General features: G+C 37.9%; 2 protein-coding genes across 2 annotated transcripts; one reads left to right on the top strand and one right to left on the bottom strand.

Annotated features, from left to right (window-relative positions):
- Positions 1-2,951: 2,951 nt before the first annotated feature.
- On the top strand, positions 2,952-14,315 carry LOC126376467 (cilia- and flagella-associated protein 57). Its single transcript, XM_050023852.1, has 22 exons — positions 2,952-3,237; positions 3,312-3,461; positions 3,913-4,192; positions 4,556-4,672; positions 5,243-5,400; positions 6,099-6,217; positions 7,274-7,379; positions 7,460-7,601; positions 7,775-7,979; positions 8,265-8,482; positions 8,559-8,707; positions 8,803-9,217; positions 9,291-9,431; positions 9,556-9,696; positions 9,774-9,917; positions 11,647-11,878; positions 11,954-12,147; positions 12,455-12,551; positions 12,793-12,962; positions 13,079-13,258; positions 13,574-13,768; positions 14,116-14,315. Exons 1-22 carry the CDS (start codon positions 3,167-3,169, stop codon positions 14,257-14,259), a joined length of 3,768 nt encoding a protein of 1,255 aa, XP_049879809.1. The 5' UTR covers positions 2,952-3,166; the 3' UTR covers positions 14,260-14,315.
- Positions 14,316-14,791: 476 nt separating this feature from the next.
- On the bottom strand, positions 14,792-17,748 carry LOC126376464 (probable very-long-chain enoyl-CoA reductase art-1). Its single transcript, XM_050023839.1, has 5 exons — positions 17,570-17,748; positions 17,120-17,478; positions 16,823-17,039; positions 16,127-16,319; positions 14,792-15,441 (listed from the first exon to the last, which is right to left on the bottom strand). Exons 1-5 carry the CDS (start codon positions 17,573-17,575, stop codon positions 15,314-15,316), a joined length of 903 nt encoding a protein of 300 aa, XP_049879796.1. The 5' UTR covers positions 17,576-17,748; the 3' UTR covers positions 14,792-15,313.
- Between the last annotated feature and the right edge of the window lie 1,064 nt (positions 17,749-18,812).

Here is an 18,812-nt window from a genome sequence, read left to right as displayed (position 1 = left end):
AGCCACACTCTCGGTGTAGCATTCTCCATTCTTGTCTATCAAATGCCAATTCTTTCGTTTCCTTATAAGGAACATGGTGTCTTACAAGACACGACGTACACCTTCTCTTTAATCTGTTCCATGTAAGCTCTTCTTGGTCTACCCCTTGCTCTTTCCTTGTAGCTTCCCTTCTAGGACGTTTTTAATAAATTCGTCGTGTCTTATTAAGTGTCCAATCATCTTGCCTCTTCTGTCCTCAATAACTCTCAATATTTGCGTCTTTTCCCTTACTCCTTTTTTTTCCTATTATTATAAACAATTGAAATCTCAAGGATCATTATATTAATATAGTTATAATAAGTGCCTTTTCGATTTGATTACGTTTTACCTATGTAGGTACTCTGGCCTTGTGCAGTACAATTGCTCACCGGGGCAAAGTCAATTAACTAGCAGAACAGCAAGACGATATTCCACTGCACATGATTAACTTTTTAATTGCGCTAGTCACACTATCAAATAACATGCTAGTTACGATATACTGTTACGTTGAATTAGTTACCGTATTTATGAGTAGTAGCAGCTGACATAGAAGAATGTGTAGCATAAGCTTTTACATCACGTAGCGAAATTTAAAACATGCGGTTTCCTTCATACAGAATATATTTGCTGATGACGTCAGATTACATGTCGCCGCGTCATCCGCCAAAAGGCGAAGGTCGTGTAATGTAAACTTTGGAAAAATAGTCGCACCTTGGGGTATTTATTAGAAGGCAGCTGCTAAGTAAACACTTGCGTAATCCGGTGGACATTTAACACAATGGAGAGAACCCCAATACCTATAGCAGTAGCAAACTAGCGACTTGTTAGGTATTGCTCAATTCTACAACATTGCATGACTAGTTACCATTAGGTTTGCAAAGGGAACTTTGATTCTATCGACGGTCCTAAACTTCTACGAAATTCTATACGGATTATGTAATCCAAGCCAAAAATGTAGTTTTATCGCATCGGAGTGATCTGCTGCATTTTATATAGGTAGGTAGGTATTACCTACTTTGTGTCTTCCGAAGTATTTTAGAGGAAGAATCTAGTAAGTACTTATACTATTATGGATATACATTGTTATGCGAGGTATTTGGTGTAGGTAGGAGTGGGAGAGGCGTGTCAGGCGACGCACGCGCGCACCGCTGTCCCCACGCCGGCCACCAAAATACCACCACTAATGGCCTACACTAACACGCTTCGCCTTATTGATCCGTTATACTTAACTAGAAATATACGTAGTTTATTCACGACTTAGTCGTTTTCCTTCACACTTTTACCTGGTGCGCACGCTAGCAGTCTGAATTATAGAAGTAAAAGGCTACTGAATTGGCTAGTTGCCTACTAATAAACCCGACGGGTTAGTCATCGACTGTTTTTGTTCTTTCAATACCTACTTACTTCTCGAACAAAGGTTCATTAACTGATGCACAACGCGCATATAAATGCAGTCTTGAGAACGTTTGCAGAAAAATTACGAGTAAAAAATGCCTTCCTTTTGTAATTAAGTTAACTTGCCTGACTTTATCTAACACTAAATCTTCCTTTTCTAATCGTTTAAAAAATAATGAAGTAATTATTGCATTGAGCAAAAAATGTACAGTTGCATGAGCAATTTTTCTGCATAGCTAATCAATAACTGTACAGCGAGTTCAATACCCTCAGAATTGTTTGGGATGCATTGAAGCCTGAAGTATTTAGAGACAATTGTCGCGACAATTACAGAGAGAGTTAGGAGGACAAGTCGACTACAGCGTTGCACCACCAATTGTGCTCGATATCGCCAATTCATTGAGTGGGTCACTCACTAATGGAACTTATCTCCTTGCGCAAGAGAATACCTAAATGTAAACAAACAGATCGTTTAGTTATACTTTAGTAAGTATACTTTTGTACTTAAGTAATATTTTTCAAAAACTAAAATGTTTAATTGTGGATGAGGATGGTTGATTGAGGGGAGGCATGTGACGATGAAAATGTTTTGGCATTACGTTGCCAATAAGTCTTAGGCTATAGATAATTAATTAGCACCAGAATGATTCAAAACGCTAATTGGTTTGGAACGGTCAAACATCAAACAAAGAGAAAGCGAATCGCTTATGCATCCAAGTAAATTAAGTCAGTCGGAAACCAGACCGAGGAATTAGCGTTTGTCTGAAATGTAGGTCAGTAACCTAGGGTTTGATGACTGAAGGAACACGCAGGCATCGTCTGAGGTAGATGGATTTGACCTAGACCGCAGTTATCTTATCTAGAGCAGTTATGTAGGTACAGTAGGATAATCGCGAGGAAGGATCTTCCGGAGCTGCTACATACATACATACACATACATAAACTCACGCCCGTAATCCCTAATGGGGTACATAATTTCCCCCAAATTGGTAAATACTCTTATTCTTGCAGTTTGAGTTTTAGGCGTGAATGCAAACTTGAAATAAGATCTTAATATGCAATTATGATCTCAATAAATTTTGCGCGATATTATTCTACATAAAATAAAACTTAAAATGTTGTTTCCGATTTCGTAAAACAGCGTGGAATAATTTTACTTTAGTTCCATGTTTTCACAAAACAGCATCTTAGTAGGTAATTTTGCGGAGGAAGCTACGACTTATCTTGAGAATTGCAAGAGGAAGCTGCACTCGCAGACGACATTGAGCACCAATCAGGTGGAGCGAGCTAAATGGCCAGCAGCCGCCGTTGTGCAATTCACTGCTCATACCATTTTTCCCCGACTGAAAACTAACAATGATTCGAGCAGTGTGGAATGTTGGTTCGATTTTATTTCAACGTTGTCTCGAGGTACCTATTATATTAGGGATTTGGACTGCTGTCACTCTTTCTAGTTACCCGTCCATTAGTGAGGATTCCGCATAGAGCAACACGGACCTCGGATTCCGACTAGTTCGGAGTGTGCTATATGACCTCCTTAGAAACCAAAATGATACAATATCACTAGACAGTTTTGTCCATGGCACAGAGTCCATGGAGAGTTGAAAACGTTTCCATAACAACCGAGACAATTTCCAAATCGCCTTCAAGGAAAACTTGTTTTCTTGCGATTATATTATTCTGTGTTTATTGCACAGGTGTACTGTTACTGATAAAGTTATTTTAGTACGTTTTATTTTTAATCGAAACAATCATGGCTATGACTACTGCATCTCCTCCCAATATTTCCGCACGGATATTTTATGGTCTTAGAACAGACATACAGTGAGTGAACCAACATTTTCCATAAATATTAACGTTTTTCCCTAAGATTTACATGTTCACTTCCTTCAATTCAGGTACAATGCGCATTATTTGTCTGAATCAGAGATTCTGTACCCAGCCGGTGGGGTGCTAGTTATTCACAATCACCTACAAAAGAAACAGAAGTTCATTAGACTTCAGGACAAGCATAAACCTATAAAATCGTTGGTGTTGGCACCTAACAGGTTAGTTAGAACTACGATTCTTTATGTCTAAAGATTTGTGTACTTAATATGTAATTGTTTGACGTCTGATCACAATCTTACTTGCCAAATTCCTAAGATCAAGCACACATACCTTGCAAATGCCAAGGAATCGGAGTTCCTTCTTAGAATAAAAAATAAGGAGAGAATGAAATCGGGCTATGCAGAATGGATTTTCCAAGATGTTACTTGTCTTGCGACGTTATGATTACCGGACCACGCCATCCTACGTCTAACATGGCATACATTGCATCTAGCTATCTTAGGTTTACTCAGACAGTAGTAACTAGACACGACAGCAAACTACTTTCGGCTCGTGAAACGTGTAGGTGTTCGGATTCGCCTATGGAATGGGTCAGCCAAGGGCGCAACTAATTACACTGCGAATAATTGCATTTAGGTAATACTTAGTTAAAAAGCGGATTTCTTTCAGACGATGGCTGGCCATGAACGAGATAGCTGAAGAAGGGCAGAAACCAATAATAACCATCTACGATCTGACGACATACAAAAGGCGCAAGATTCTTACCGTGCCCTTTGAGAATGTCACAGCTAGGGAATTCGCCTGCGTGCAGTTCACATTCGACTCAAAGTACCTGATAGCGGTAACGGGAGAACCGGATTGGTATTTGTATTGCTACAATTGGGACAAAGGAAAAGTGGAAAGCCATGCTAAAGCGCAGAATCCTAATGGAACTGGAACAGTTGAGAGTGTAAGAGATGGTTATATACCTTTTATCTAAATGATGATGTAGTAAGTAATAAGATGACACAATTTTATACACCTACCCTCAATTTACAAGTCACTGTGGTACTGTGTGGCTTGCTTCTGAAACGGGGAGCGCCGGTTCTAACCCCGGTACCGAACTTGCACCAATGAGTTATTTATTTTTCTTAAGTGCAGTTTTCACTGACTCAGTTGGCTAGACCATTATACCTAGATGGCGATACGGTTCACCCCGTATCACGTTGGTCTAACAGAAAACTCGGAGGTGTGGGTACTTACTTCATCTTGCGATGGATGTGTCTGATTACCCCAATTGGGATATAGTCGTGTACGTTATGTTAATTTACAGGTTCAATGTAATCCTTCAGACAACACATTGATCGTAATAACAGGCAGTTATACCTTTCGTATAATGAATGTCGCCGAAACAGTTTGGCGCCAATGGGGCTGGTGCAAAGCTGAAAACGTAAGTGTGGGTGCAGTGAGTCCTGTGCAATATCTATATTATGTATTCTATTCTATATTTCAGTATCAGTCATGAATGTGAGTATACGAGTCATGTCAGGAGCCTTTGGTGGCTCAATAATAACCCTGACACCAGGGTTGATGAGGTACCTCATAACCCACAAGATAGAAGAAGAATATTTGAATATGTTTGGGGTAACTACCAATTGTTCTTATAGTGAACTTGCTACTTGGGACTCTGCCTACCCCGATAGACTAGTTACAAGCTTTTTATGTGAGTACCTACTGAGCGTCCTCGCAAGAAAGAGATGTCGAGTTGGACAATATATTAAAACTTTATTTGATCAGGTTCAGGTTACTTAATGGTGAGCAAACTTACCTGGTTGACATGACAGCTCGGAAATAGTGCTGTCCTATACTTACCTTAAGTAAAAGAAAGGGAAATATATGTCAAACTAAAATAAACTATGCGTATGCCAGAATCGACACCAATTTGAAGTTAGTCTACTTGCAAATTTAAATGTGTCACAACCGTCTTTACTAACTTGTCGTGTCATGTCACGCGTTTCAGATAATAATCACTACTTGCATGTGGCTGACCCCGGACCGAATCATGTTCGGTACTCACAGCGGTATGATCATGGTGGTGGAGAATGGAGACTTGCGGCAGAACTGCATCTTCCGCGCCTGGGACGTGTTGGAGATGTCGCTGAAGAAAGTTGAAGTCGAGTAAGTACTTTAAGGTAATTTTCATTTAAGTTTAGCATCAGTTGGACCCTTTTAGAACATAAGCACGGGTAGTCAGAGGTACACCCATTGCAAGATGGATTAAGAACCCGCCTCAAGCTTTCTGTTAGACCAATGTGGTGGGCCTTGTCGCCGGCAATAACGGTCGAGCCAATTGTGTTAGTGAAAACAGCACTTAAGTTAAATGAATAACTCATTGGTGTAAGTTCGGTACCGGGGTTCGAACTGGCGTTCCTCAATTGAGAAGCAAGCCGGTGTACAGTCATGAGCAATATAATGTACCCACTTTAGGACTCTGTCGCACTAACATATTTGACATTTAGTGAGACTTACAGTTCAATTTGTCAAAAAAGTTAATGTGACATGGTACCAAAATGTATACATATTAATGCTCGTGACCGTACCACAGGACCATCAGTGACTATTTTGAGAGTCGAAATAATATTCATGGATGAGTCCATCGAAAGAAGTAATCGCTTTACGACATAGTCTTCCAAGATAAAATATTACTTTTTATATCGATGTGCTCTCCCATAAATGAGATATAGGTACTTACCATCTGAATGTAATTTGTTTCTACTTAACCAGACCTGTCAAATCGTCAGGCTAGGTAAGCGGACCCCATGAAGAACGGAGTATCGTTAGAGAGATGATGATGAACTTTGTATTGGCTTACGTAGGGCATTGGGGACCGAAGATGGCGACAAGACGAGTACTTCGAGCAAACAGGACGCAACCAGCGAGATGGCCATTATGGAGGAACAACACCCAGTTACCAATCTAGTCAACTTTCCAAAAGGTAACCTCTTTATTCACAATTTTAATTCTGCGAAAGACGAAGCAAAAACACCAGAAACGAAAAGAAAATTTTCATTTGTTTTTGCCAAGATTTCATAATCCATACTATGCTGCTAAAAACGTCCTAATCATACGGGACGAATTATAAATGAGTTCACTTAAGTACATAATACCTTCATCGCAGTTGATCGCACATAATATATTTAACATTAAGACCTACCTACCAAACGTGGCTGCAAGATTGCCACCTGACAATTTGCTTACCCCAATAAAGAAGCGTGAGTTAAAGTAGTTACCTATATGGTGGCCGTGGCATACCGGAATACGATCGCACCACACCCATTCTTCCTGCGGATGTCGTAAAGGATGACTAAAAGATTGCACTAGGAGGGGGACACGGGGCAGAGGATTAGCTGAGATACTTTTTGTCGTCATGAGGAAAGTTATGAGTATGAATATGGATGGATAAAGTGGTAAGGGACGACCCAAGAAAATGTGGATGGATTGTATTACGAAGGATATGTGTGTGAAAGGTGTGAGTACTGAGATGACGAGTGACAGAAATGAATGGAAGAGGATTACATGTTGTGCCGACCCCACCTAGAATGGGATAATGGCAGGAGGATTATGACTTTTTGTCGTCCTAAACAACACATCTTATAAATTGGCACGGGATACATTCAGCAACTTGTTCTACTGTTAGCTTAGTCAGAGATAAGTTAGCGGCCGAATTGCTATAGCCAAGCCATGTACCTACATCTATCGTGAGTAGGTACCTAAACTCGTGCGTGCGCTCGATAAGCGTGTGCACATTGGTGGGGAATAATTATAGGGAAGGAATATAAAGTATTCGCAATTAATACGTTGCACGGTAACCGTTGCGAATGCTATCTATGTAGACAGACGTGGGATTGGTTGAAGTCCTCGATACAATACGCACCGTGCGCGGCGCGGGTGTCGTGCGCGACGGCTGGAGCCTTAAATCGCCTGTAGTTCCAAACACGATTATCTCCGAAAAATTGTCGCAATGCGCTTCTTTTATATTGAATTATTGTAGGATTCGCTTACGCTGCGGGACCAGGCTTCGTCCATATGTTCGAGAAGGAAACCTTGCATCACTGGAGGAAGCGAAACGTATTCAGAATTTGCAAAAAATCTTACAAGTATGTAAATACATATTTCAATTTGCTGAAAAACAGGTATGTGTTTAAAAAGTGTTAATAATTGTTGTATTTGACTAAAGGCACACCCGAGAGCATCCTATGTGGTCACCACTCGATGCCATACAGCATATCACTGTGGATCCCAACCAGGAAACTTTGCTTATCACTACTCTCCGAAAGCAGCTGTATTATGTGAAATTATTTGGACTACATATGTTACAGGTATGATTCTCTATTCTTCAGGTTCTGTCTACATAATATGTATCTATCTATATATCTATACTATATATGTATACATATTATGTATCTATCTAGTTCTGAATTACATAGTTATCTCTTATTTATGACTTCCTCAAGAATTGATTTTCTTTACATTGCCCAATTCGATGTGACAGAACCCCGAAATAATATTCAACGAGCTGGGACCCTCTATGCACTATGGGAAAATAAACGCCTTAGCGATGTGCGCTTGGAAGCCTATTTTCATGACTGCTGGCGAACAAGATAAGAGCATTCGTATCTGGAACTATATGACAGATGACGTCGAGATGATAAAGTTGTATCAAGAAGAGATTCATTGCGTTTCTTTACATCCAACAGGTAAGTAGCTAGTTTGTACTTCATTAATAATAGCTTGATCAGAGCGGAGAGCAGGACAGAAATATATAATACAGCCTAGTGCGAAAGAGACATCAGGAAAATGTACTGTTCTGATATCTATCTCATTCTAATCTAGCTATTTTAAATGACGTAGTACATTTATAGGTAAAGTCATCTTACACCAATACTATTGTTTTGAGACTCATGTATCGTCGACATTAATTTACATAATATCCTATACATTAGTATAGATGTATACTTATTAATACATCCTTACATTTCCAGGGTTGTTCGCAATAGTGGGATTTTCCGATAAATTGCGCTTTATGGTAGTATTGATCGACGATTTCGAAGTAATGCGAGAATTCCCTATTCGTAACTGCAAGCAGGCTAAGTTCAGTACCAACGGTCATCTTTTCGCCGCTGTCAACAGCCAAGTCATCCAAGTATTCTCGTCTGTGTCCTTTACAAACGTATTCAACTTAAAAGGTCACAATGGCAGGGTGAGTTCCATCCTTCTTTTTTCAAATAAAATAATGTTCTTTTTTAGTTTTAAACACCTACATTATTGTTATTCAGATAACATGTCTGGCGTGGTCAGCAAACGATTTAATTCTGGTTTCCTGTGGAGCCGAAGGTGCAGTATACGAATGGAGTATGTCTACAGGTCAGCGAGTTGGAGAAGTCATATTGAAAACCAACCAATTCAACGGATGTGTCGTTAATAGGTTGGATTTTACTATAGTTATTTAATTATACATAGGTACCTACTGTACTGTTTTTTTTTCGATAAGTAGGTAACTAATATCTTTGTATGTTTTAGTGTCGGCAAGACTACTTACGCAGTAGGAACGGACGGAGAAATTAAAGAAATAGGGAATAATACCATTAGAAGGAATTTACCTTTGATTGGATGCTCGCTTAACACGATTGTGCTGTCTCGTTCTGATATGATGTTATTCTCTACTGGTGGAGAAGGCGGGGTTACGACCATTCAGCTGCCGCTGCTTGATAAAGCAATCTACAACGAATTTCACATGCACAACGCCAAAGTGACATGCATATGCCTAGCATACGACGACCAGACATTAGTTTCGGTTGCTGAGGACTCGTCAATTTGTTTATGGAGACTAACGAATGCTGATGGCAGAGCAGTCGCGCTCGACAAAGACTTCGCTTACTCCAAGGAGATATTAATCAGCAAGAAAGATTTACAGGAGAAAATAAATAGCATAAATGTTGGTATTGCAAGACGATTTTATTTGGCATACTTTTGTTAGACAACATAATAATTTGCTACTTCATTTACAGTTACTGAGCACGAGAATGAGCGAGTTAGAAACAGAACATACGTATCAGTTACGTCAAGCAGAAGCAACACAGGCTGAAAAGTTGAAAGAAGTGCACGAGGGGTATTGTGCTGCTATAGAAGAACTCAAAGAAAAGAATGAGGTGCGTTATAACGAATTAAACAAGTACATGCTTATTTTTGTAATTGCATATAAACGATATGATGGGCGTCATACGGCTGATGATGATGATGATATGATAAATAACAATGAGATCCGTCTTTCAGGGAATGGAAAACGAACACACTCATGAAATAGGCATGATTCAACAAGACATTGCAAAATTGCGTTCTGATCATGAGAGAGCGTTGCAAGCTTTGGAAGCCGATTTCAATGTCAGACTTATTGGAGAATACGACAGATATCAAGTAAGAATTTTTTCGTACAGATTCATTGTCATTACATACGGTACGTTTCTGGTGTGTTAATAAAATCTTTTTTCTAGATTCTCGAAGACAAAACAGCTAGAATGAGAAAAGATTATGAAGACCGACTTGAAGAACTTGCTGAAAGTAAACGGCAGGCTCTTAGGGAAATGAACAACATGTTTGAAGCTAAGTTGGAAGAAAAAGATGTTCTGTTGCTAGAGGTAAGTTTATTTTTAATACACTTCTCATCAAAAAAATCGAAACACTTCCGTTTTCATTGTTTCTGTCCGAATTTAACACAAAAAAGAATTCATACGATGAAAAAAAATACATAAATGTATAGCTGGCAGTTTGGCCATTACAGTAATAAGCGAAAATTCTAAATTCAAAATTAGAATTTCATTTGTTTATCTTATAAACGAAATGAATCACTGTTTTGAGACAAATGTGTGTTTAGGGTTGGAGTACATTTAGCGTTTAAAAACTAAAAATTGGCGCCTATCCTTAAACTTTTTGTTTTTTATTTCAATACTGTGACTTTGGGACGTCTGAAAAAAGGTTTTTTTTTCTAAAACGTATGGATACTTCGCCCACAGAAGCCGCCCAAGTTGTGGCATTGCTGGATTCTGGCCTTAGTCAGCGTGTTGTGGCTGCAAGACTGCATCTAAGCCTGTCATCTGTTCATAGAGTCTATAAACGTTATCGGGAGACTGGTTTGTTCACGCGCCGTTCAGGATCTGGCAGGAATCGGGTCACTTCTGAGCGAGATGATCGATTTATTGTAACAACTTCTTTAAGAAATCGACGCCTTAACGCTTTTCAACTGCAGCAGCGGCTTCGTGTTGTACGAAGGGTGGCTGTAAGTGACTCTACAATTAGAAGAAGGTTGAAGGATCGTGGACTGGTACCGCATAAGCCAGCAAATGGGCCGAAATTAACTGCAGACCATCGAAGAGCGCGCCTTAACTTTGCACGTGAGCACCTAAATTGGTCATACCTACAGAACCGCCACCATAGCTGACCTTTTCTTCAATGCAGCATTGTGCATAGCGTTCTCCGTCTCTTCTGTAGACCTTGTTCCTTCCGTCGTTACCATACAGCATAATTTTACACTCATCAGAAAAGAGAACTTTGCTCCACTGTAGGTATGACCAATTTAGGTGCTCACGTGCAAAGTTAAGGCGCGCTCTTCGATGGTCTGCAGTTAATTTCGGCCCATTTGCTGGCTTATGCGGTACCAGTCCACGATCCTTCAACCTTCTTCTAATTGTAGAGTCACTTACAGCCACCCTTCGTACAACACGAAGCCGCTGCTGCAGTTGAAAAGCGTTAAGGCGTCGATTTCTTAAAGAAGTTGTTACAATAAATCGATCATCTCGCTCAGAAGTGACCCGATTCCTGCCGAAACTGAACGGCGCGTGAACAAACCAGTCTCCCGATAACGTTTATAGACTCTATGAACAGATGACAGGCTTAGATGCAGTCTTGCAGCCACAACACGCTGACTAAGGCCAGAATCCAGCAATGCCACAACTTGGGCGGCTTCTGTGGGCGAAGTATCCATACGTTTTAGAAAAAAAACCTTTTTTCAGACGTCCCAAAGTCACAGTATTGAAATAAAAAACAAAAAGTTTAAGGATAGGCGCCAATTTTTAGTTTTTAAACGCTAAATGTACTCCAACCCTAAACACACATTTGTCTCAAAACAGTGATTCATTTCGTTTATAAGATAAACAAATGAAATTCTAATTTTGAATTTAGAATTTTCGCTTATTACTGTAATGGCCAAACTGCCAGCTATACATTTATGTATTTTTTTTCATCGTATGAATTCTTTTTTGTGTTAAATTCGGACAGAAACAATGAAAACGGAAGTGTTTCGATTTTTTTGATGAGAAGTGTATATTGCATTGCATAATTTCTTAATAATTAATACATTAATTTAAATAGTTACAAGAACAAGCTGAATTGGAAAGAAGAGAACACGAAACGATAAAAGCGTCGATCGAAGACGATGCAGATCGAGAAATTATAGAAATAAAAACTGCATACGAAATGCAACTGAAGGAAGAGAAAGACGCAAACGTACGACTAAAAGGTGAAACTGGACTGATGAAGAAGAAACTCATCAGTGCACACAAAGAAATAGATGAATTTAAACATCAAATTGCGCAACTAAAAGGTATTAGCTATTTCAAACTCTTTACAATAAAGACAAGCGCATAAAATGCTTATATTTGTATTTGTCTATTTACAGCCGAGCATAAACAGTTCCAAAAAGTAATTTCGACTCTAGAAAGGGATGTAACAGATCTGAAAAAAGAAATCTCTGAAAGAGACAGTACCATTCAAGATAAGGAAAAGAGAATTTACGAACTGAAACGAAAGAAGCAAGAATTGGAGAAATACAAGTTTGTGTTGAACTTCAAAATAACGGAATTGAAAAACCAGGTGGGTATTTTATTATAGTTAAGTTATTAATTGGTATTAAAAGGCGATATAACATGTCATGGTTCCGTGTGTAGATTGAACCTAAAATGCAAACCATAAAGGAGTTGCGACTTCAAATTGAAGACATGGAAAATGAAGAACGCAAACTTGAACACATAATTTATGAACTTGGTATGACGTTTAATGATCTAGCATTATGATCCCTTGTATAGTGTTTTTGTATCTCACCAAGAAAAGGCACTAGAACTAGATATTTTCCTTACAACACAAAGAAAAAAGTTACAGCTGTTATTATTTTGTCTAACAGATAGAGCCGTTAGAACGCGAAATCAAAGACAGCAAATTACGTATACTTGAACTGGAAGAATCATTAGAAAATCTCTTGAAAGCGAAAGCTTTTCGTGGTAATTGAATTTGTGATATTCAGTTGTAATTTTTTTCACTATGCACCTGTAGTAATTAATAATTTAATTTTGTTTCATATCACAAGTTACATTTTTAGTTTATTGGCATAGATGCATGTAGTTAATTAGCTATTACAACAAATCACTAATGCAACGAAAAATAGGTAGTTTATAGAAAAATATCTGTGACGTCACTTAGATATTTCCGTGATTCTAAACAACATTACCATTTAATTTCTAGAGCTAAAAATAGTGCAATTAAATGAGAAACTGCAATCTGCTAAAAAGGATTATTTGAGCGAAACCGACAGGACGTTGATGTTGAAAAACACGTTAAAGAAAATAAAAATTGATTTACACAACATGACAGCGAATTTCCAGGACCCTACAAAATTAAAGCTGAATGTAAAAGTAAGTGTATATAAAAACATTATAATTATCAATAACGTTCTTTGATATCCCAAATAAATGAAAAAGTAACGAAAGGCAGTATCAGCGGATCTAATTTGCTCCATTCCGCTTTACAGGCTCTATTCCACAAATATGTCGAGGATATAGATTTTGTGCGCAGCCGCTTGGCGGAGGACGAAGCGATTCGAGAGTTCAATCGACAACGAGATCATTTGGAGAAGCAGCTGGCCTCAGTCAGGTTACAGCTATCGAGGGCTGTCAGCGGCTCCAAGGGAGATATCAACAAAATTATGGATGTAAGATCAAGTCGTGTAGAGTAGTTTTACTTTTTTCATACTACGAGTATAAGTATAGTTTTTATAATGATTCGAACCCTGTCGGGTTCTGTACCTTAGGTGACTTTTATATGGTCATCCACGGATCAGAAAGTAAATTATGAAAATTTCAACTATTTTATCATCTTTGGTGAATGAAAAACGTTACAGTCTTTGGAACGATAAAAGAAAAACAACTTTCAAAAGAAGCAGCACAACATCTCGTTATTCTGCTAGTCTGGATTTAAAACAAGACCCTTCGTCTTTTGACTAATTTAATGATCTGATAAATTCCAGGAAAACTGCACCCTTCTGTCGGAGATTAACAACTTGCGCACAGAGCTCAAGTCGACGCGCACGCGCTGTTTCCAAATGGAATCGATCCTAGGTCTGTCTGCGCGCTACGTGCCACCCTCGACCGCCAGGGCTAAGTTGAAACACGTGACCGAAGACCGGGAGAAATTGGACGAGAAGTTCAACCAGAAGTATCAGGTAGAGGAGCTTGTCTACAGTATTTTCTCTGCTCTCTGCCATAAGGATGGGTTTAACCAAAGCGGAGAGGAGAGCAGAACAGCGGATTGACCAATGACATCATGGGAGATATCAAGAAGGTGCTCTGTCAATTTATCCTTCGCGTTTATTGGTCGATTCCTGCTCATCTCTTCTCGTCGCATCTCCGCTTTCGTGGAGTCTCTACTGGAGATTTATGCCTTCCCTTTATCAGTTATCATCTACTCAGAGGGATGGCTACTTTAGAAAGAAACAAAATTATAGAGCTATGTGAATGCAGCCCATTTTAATCTTTCCGCTGTTTTCCAAGTGTCTACTCTTTGTTACAGCAAAAGGAACAAGTGATTTGTTCTCTAAAGGAAGAAAACGAGCGTCTTCTGGACAAAATTCGATGTATGGAAGAACCACCGCATCCTCCTACTGAATTTCGACATCAGCGCCCTACTAAGGAAGACCATACGGAGGGGCAATAAATATTACTTACATTCATAATGGATATATTGATTGTATATTTTGGGATTTCGGATAAAACCGGAGCTAATTTAGAATAAAAAGTTATGAAGAGATCGGGTATTTTTCTATAAGTTCTGATATCCTTAATATGACAGGACTAAAACTAGATCCATCTCTTTTTTGCACGTATTGTTAGTGAAGGACTGCGCTAATTTATGAGCTGTCAAACTAAAATTAGGTAAAGTCCATCCGAATAGACACCACTGAACAGTTAAAAAAACATAGCATGGGCACAGATCTCTCCTTAATCAACCGGTGTTGAAGAACTTAGTCACGCTGCTCCATTGTGGATTATGGCGGGTTGAGATTCTACGTACAGAAACTCACCTACACCATAACCGTGCATGCTAGGTAGCTACATAATACGCGGCCTCGGAAGCACTGACTAAACCAAAAACTACAAAACAGTCACCCATCCATTAAATAACCGCTCCCGACATTGTCTAACCTTGTTCACATAGACCCGCAGAACGATCTAATAAAATAGTATCATATTTTTAAGAAAATATTTTATTTAACGTAAATGCAATAGATAGGGTCGACTGCAACTTATTATTAAGAAATTATAAAAATAACTGCATCCTTTTGATAACAAAAATCATTAAAGTACGGCATTAATCAAAAGTCGGAACCTAGAAATATGAGTTCTGCTAAGTCTTACATACAATGTATAGCGTAACTAATATGAACACAATAAGTCGATTGTAAGCGAAAGAGCTGAATACAACGATAAGTAACACCACACAACATTCATTCTAATACATATAAAAAGATAATCCAACACCTAATCCCACTATCCCAGTCTTAAATAATCTAATTCAATTAAAATTATAGCTCATAATAGAAAATCTAAGATAATTTGTTAATAAATAGAAATGACCCAACATACCTATATTATAGGTCGCGAATTTATGACTAACCCATTAGTAAATAGTTGAACTTACAAAACATTTATTGCCCCAAGAGTAAGTATAATGTTTACACTTTCTTTGTTAAGCTTAACGCTTAAATCATTTAGAGAATGAAAGGAATGATTGCCTTGCGACCTTTGGGGTAATCGGGGAATTCCTTCTTGTAGTTCCTGTGCTTGCCGATTGCCCATACCGCCATCTGGTAGAAGCCAGCTGCGGCGAACAGGCCCGCTGAAAAAGTAAATAACATTTTATGTAGTACAAGAGCCACATACGTGTAAGTTTCGCCTTCCAAAATTTCGGGATTTCATATATAGTCCAGTGATACAAATAATAATCAACCGAATGTTGATTCACGTTTAATCTCGTGTTCCAATAAATTTCCGCAATGATGCTTTGTACAGGTGGCGAGGTGGGACTAGAAACGTAAGAACGGCACGCATCTACATATCACGAATCACGCACAGGGCTAATGTCTCGATTTCACGCGAATTTGAAACTTGAACAACATACACTTTATATTTTTCATGACTAATTTTTTTTTAATTTTATTGCTGTATTGTTACATACACATACTGTTACACCAGAGTTCTAACTAGGTATTTTAAATTCGGGTAAAATCATAATTTAATCAACACAAAGCATGCATTTGCATTAAATACCTATGTAAATTACAAGTATGTTCAGTTCACGAGGGTTATTCAAAAGCATGACATTGGAATATTTATCAGTGCTCCTTACTTGGAAGAATAATTATATTACCTACTTTAACAATGATTTTAAGCTTTATAACTTTTTTAAAGAAAAGGAAAATTCTATAAACATATTTACTCCCATTCAATGAAATATTATTATTACCACAATATTTATTAATATATTTTAAATACTGCAGAAATTGTGTAAGAAAACAACTTACCTGGGGCGCATTTGGTCATGATGGTAAAGAAGAGCCAAGATCCAAATTCGTAAGTATAGTTGGGGCAGGAGACAAAGTTGAAGAGCCGGGAGAAGGGGTTGCCATCAGGGACGGGAATCTTGCGGACCTTAGTGCCTGGCGGACGCAGGTTCTTCAGCAGAATGTGGATGCTCAAGTTACCCAATTCACAGAACTGGAATTACAAATAGACTATAATTAACAATCATTATTTAATAATGAAGTTACAAGTACCTATAGTAGGTATCCACTAGTTCCATTTTCCAAATGATGAACCTAATTATTTTAATTTGAAGTAGCATGCCAAAGCATAAGCATAAAATAATGTCTAAGATACAAGTAGAAATATTAATTTTGCTTATTCATTATAAAACCACTGCCATTTACTTCATAACTAATACCAATTCATTGGACTTTGTTTAATACAAGGTCGAAGTCATGTTAACAAACCTACCATACACATACTTTATGAGCCATGATTTGTACTATATTTAGTATGTTTTTTATTGATATGTACAGTAGAAAAATTGTACTGTAAATAGGTTTTTGTATTTAGTATAGGTATAAAGGTCAACATTTTTAACTTCCATCCATAATGAATATCACATTTAATTTAAGAACTTATGTCCATGTAATGAATTAAGGACATAATGATGCAAGTAATTACGAAACACTTACGATAAAACCGGCAAGACCCACGTAGAAGCAGGTATTACATGGAGCAGTGTAGAGTGGATGGTTGATGTGGTACGCAACATAGAGAGTGAACAACCAGTAGTATGCACAGTTCCTGAACAAGTTGCGTAGAGGCATTGTGCCATGAGAAAATCGGTGGACAAATAACGTTTCTAGAAGGCGCTTAGCATAGTGACCTGACCAACAAACTGCTGCTACCCTGTGAAAATATCCATGGTTATTACCAGTTAGCAATTCTATTTAAAATAACAAGAAATTCATGGTATTGCTATGACTTACGTGGCAATAGCTCCCGGAGACGTGTTCTGTGGTCCATAGATGATCCATGGCCGCTGGTAAACCCATAAGTACACAAACAATGGTCCAGCATACTCAGCTAAAAATACATTCTTCCATGAAATCTGGGGACCGAGATCTTTCACATACAACACGGCACCGCTCTGGAGATTCAGGGACTTCAATGAGTCTTCATCTTTAAGTGTTTTCCCCTTAGCCTCTAACTTAATAGCTTGCCGGTCGGGATATAACGATTTGTTGATTTTCTGATGTATCTTAACTTTAACATCTTTAATCGAATTGTTTTCAGTAAGTTGAATTTTCCCCAGTGGTTTAGAACCAGATGCATTTATAATTTCAATCTGAAATAAAACCACGATGAATATGTAACATTCGACAAACATGCAAAATCATTGAAGATGATGTTGATATATCAAATAAATTTTATGTTACCTCCATCTCCGGTCGAATATCTGCGTCCTAAGAAGACAAGACTCACTTATCTCAATAAAACGATTATTACGTCTACAGTTTAGTAATAAAATGACTGCAGTAAAAATTGAAAAACACTAATAAATATTCGGTCCGTAAATGAAATACAGACTACAGATTAATAAGAGATACTACGGATACTACGTATCAGACGAACGTCTTTAGTACGAACGTTTAGTTTGATTGGTCTAATGATACATGACAGTTGATTTTTTAAAATAATTTAATTTCACTTCGCAAAGTGACTACGCTTCAGGCGGCGTAATCTACAGGAGCGGGATGTTTAAAAGATAGGGTCTTATTACCAGGATCCGGTGACTTCGGAACAAGTAATTACCTATTTCAAAGTCCCAGATAAACGTGAAATCTGTAGAAAATAATACTGAACCCGGAAACAACACCTAATAACCACTTTTTAAGTTAGAGTTTGTTTCGTAGGATTAAAAAATGTGAGATATTAGTTATTAAATGACATATTTTTAAAAAAAAATTACAATATTTTTTGTGCAAAGCAAGGATCGGAGGCAAACTCTTCTTTGATATGCGATTTATACACAAAGAGCTCCGAAAGTTCACTTTTTAGTGTATCTTTTAAATTAACTTAGTTTTTGAGTTCAACTACTTACTAAAACTTTTTACTGCCACGAACTTGTACAAACACAGTACTCGAGATATATTTTCTACGAAAGAAAAGGCATGCGAGAAGATTCACTGGGCTTTGTATTACAAGATAAAGTGGAGAGGATAGGCACAAATACATTTCACTCGATCACACAGTTTCAGTCGAATTTTTGACAGGCCGGCCGATATAAATGGCCGTTAAAGATGGCCGTCACCGCTAACGAATCACAGGCCATTACAATTGTCATATATCATTAAACAATATGGCGCCTATTGACAAAATTCGTTCTATGCAGATTAAACGGTAGAAATGAATGAAAAGAAAATGAATGAATGTTTTTGAAACCATTCAAAAGCATTTGTCTCTTTCTTGAATACATGCAAGACCAATAAATAACAAAGATAGAAAAAAGTCTCATTCATTGTAAAAATAATCTATGGAAAATTTAGAGTTTGTTAGAGTTGAATCTGTTTTTTTATTTTATCTTTTGATAGCTCGTTTTTTTAGATATGTTGTAAATCTATCCAGTTTGCTATCCAGTAGTCTGGGAAAATTCCCTATTAAAAAAACAAAATCGGTAGA

This window comes from Pectinophora gossypiella, chromosome 2, assembly GCF_024362695.1.
Source record: "Pectinophora gossypiella chromosome 2, ilPecGoss1.1, whole genome shotgun sequence".
Taxonomy (NCBI): domain Eukaryota; kingdom Metazoa; phylum Arthropoda; class Insecta; order Lepidoptera; family Gelechiidae; genus Pectinophora; species Pectinophora gossypiella.
Note: the sequence above shows the minus strand (reverse complement) of the source record. Positions and strands in the feature narration are given on the sequence as shown.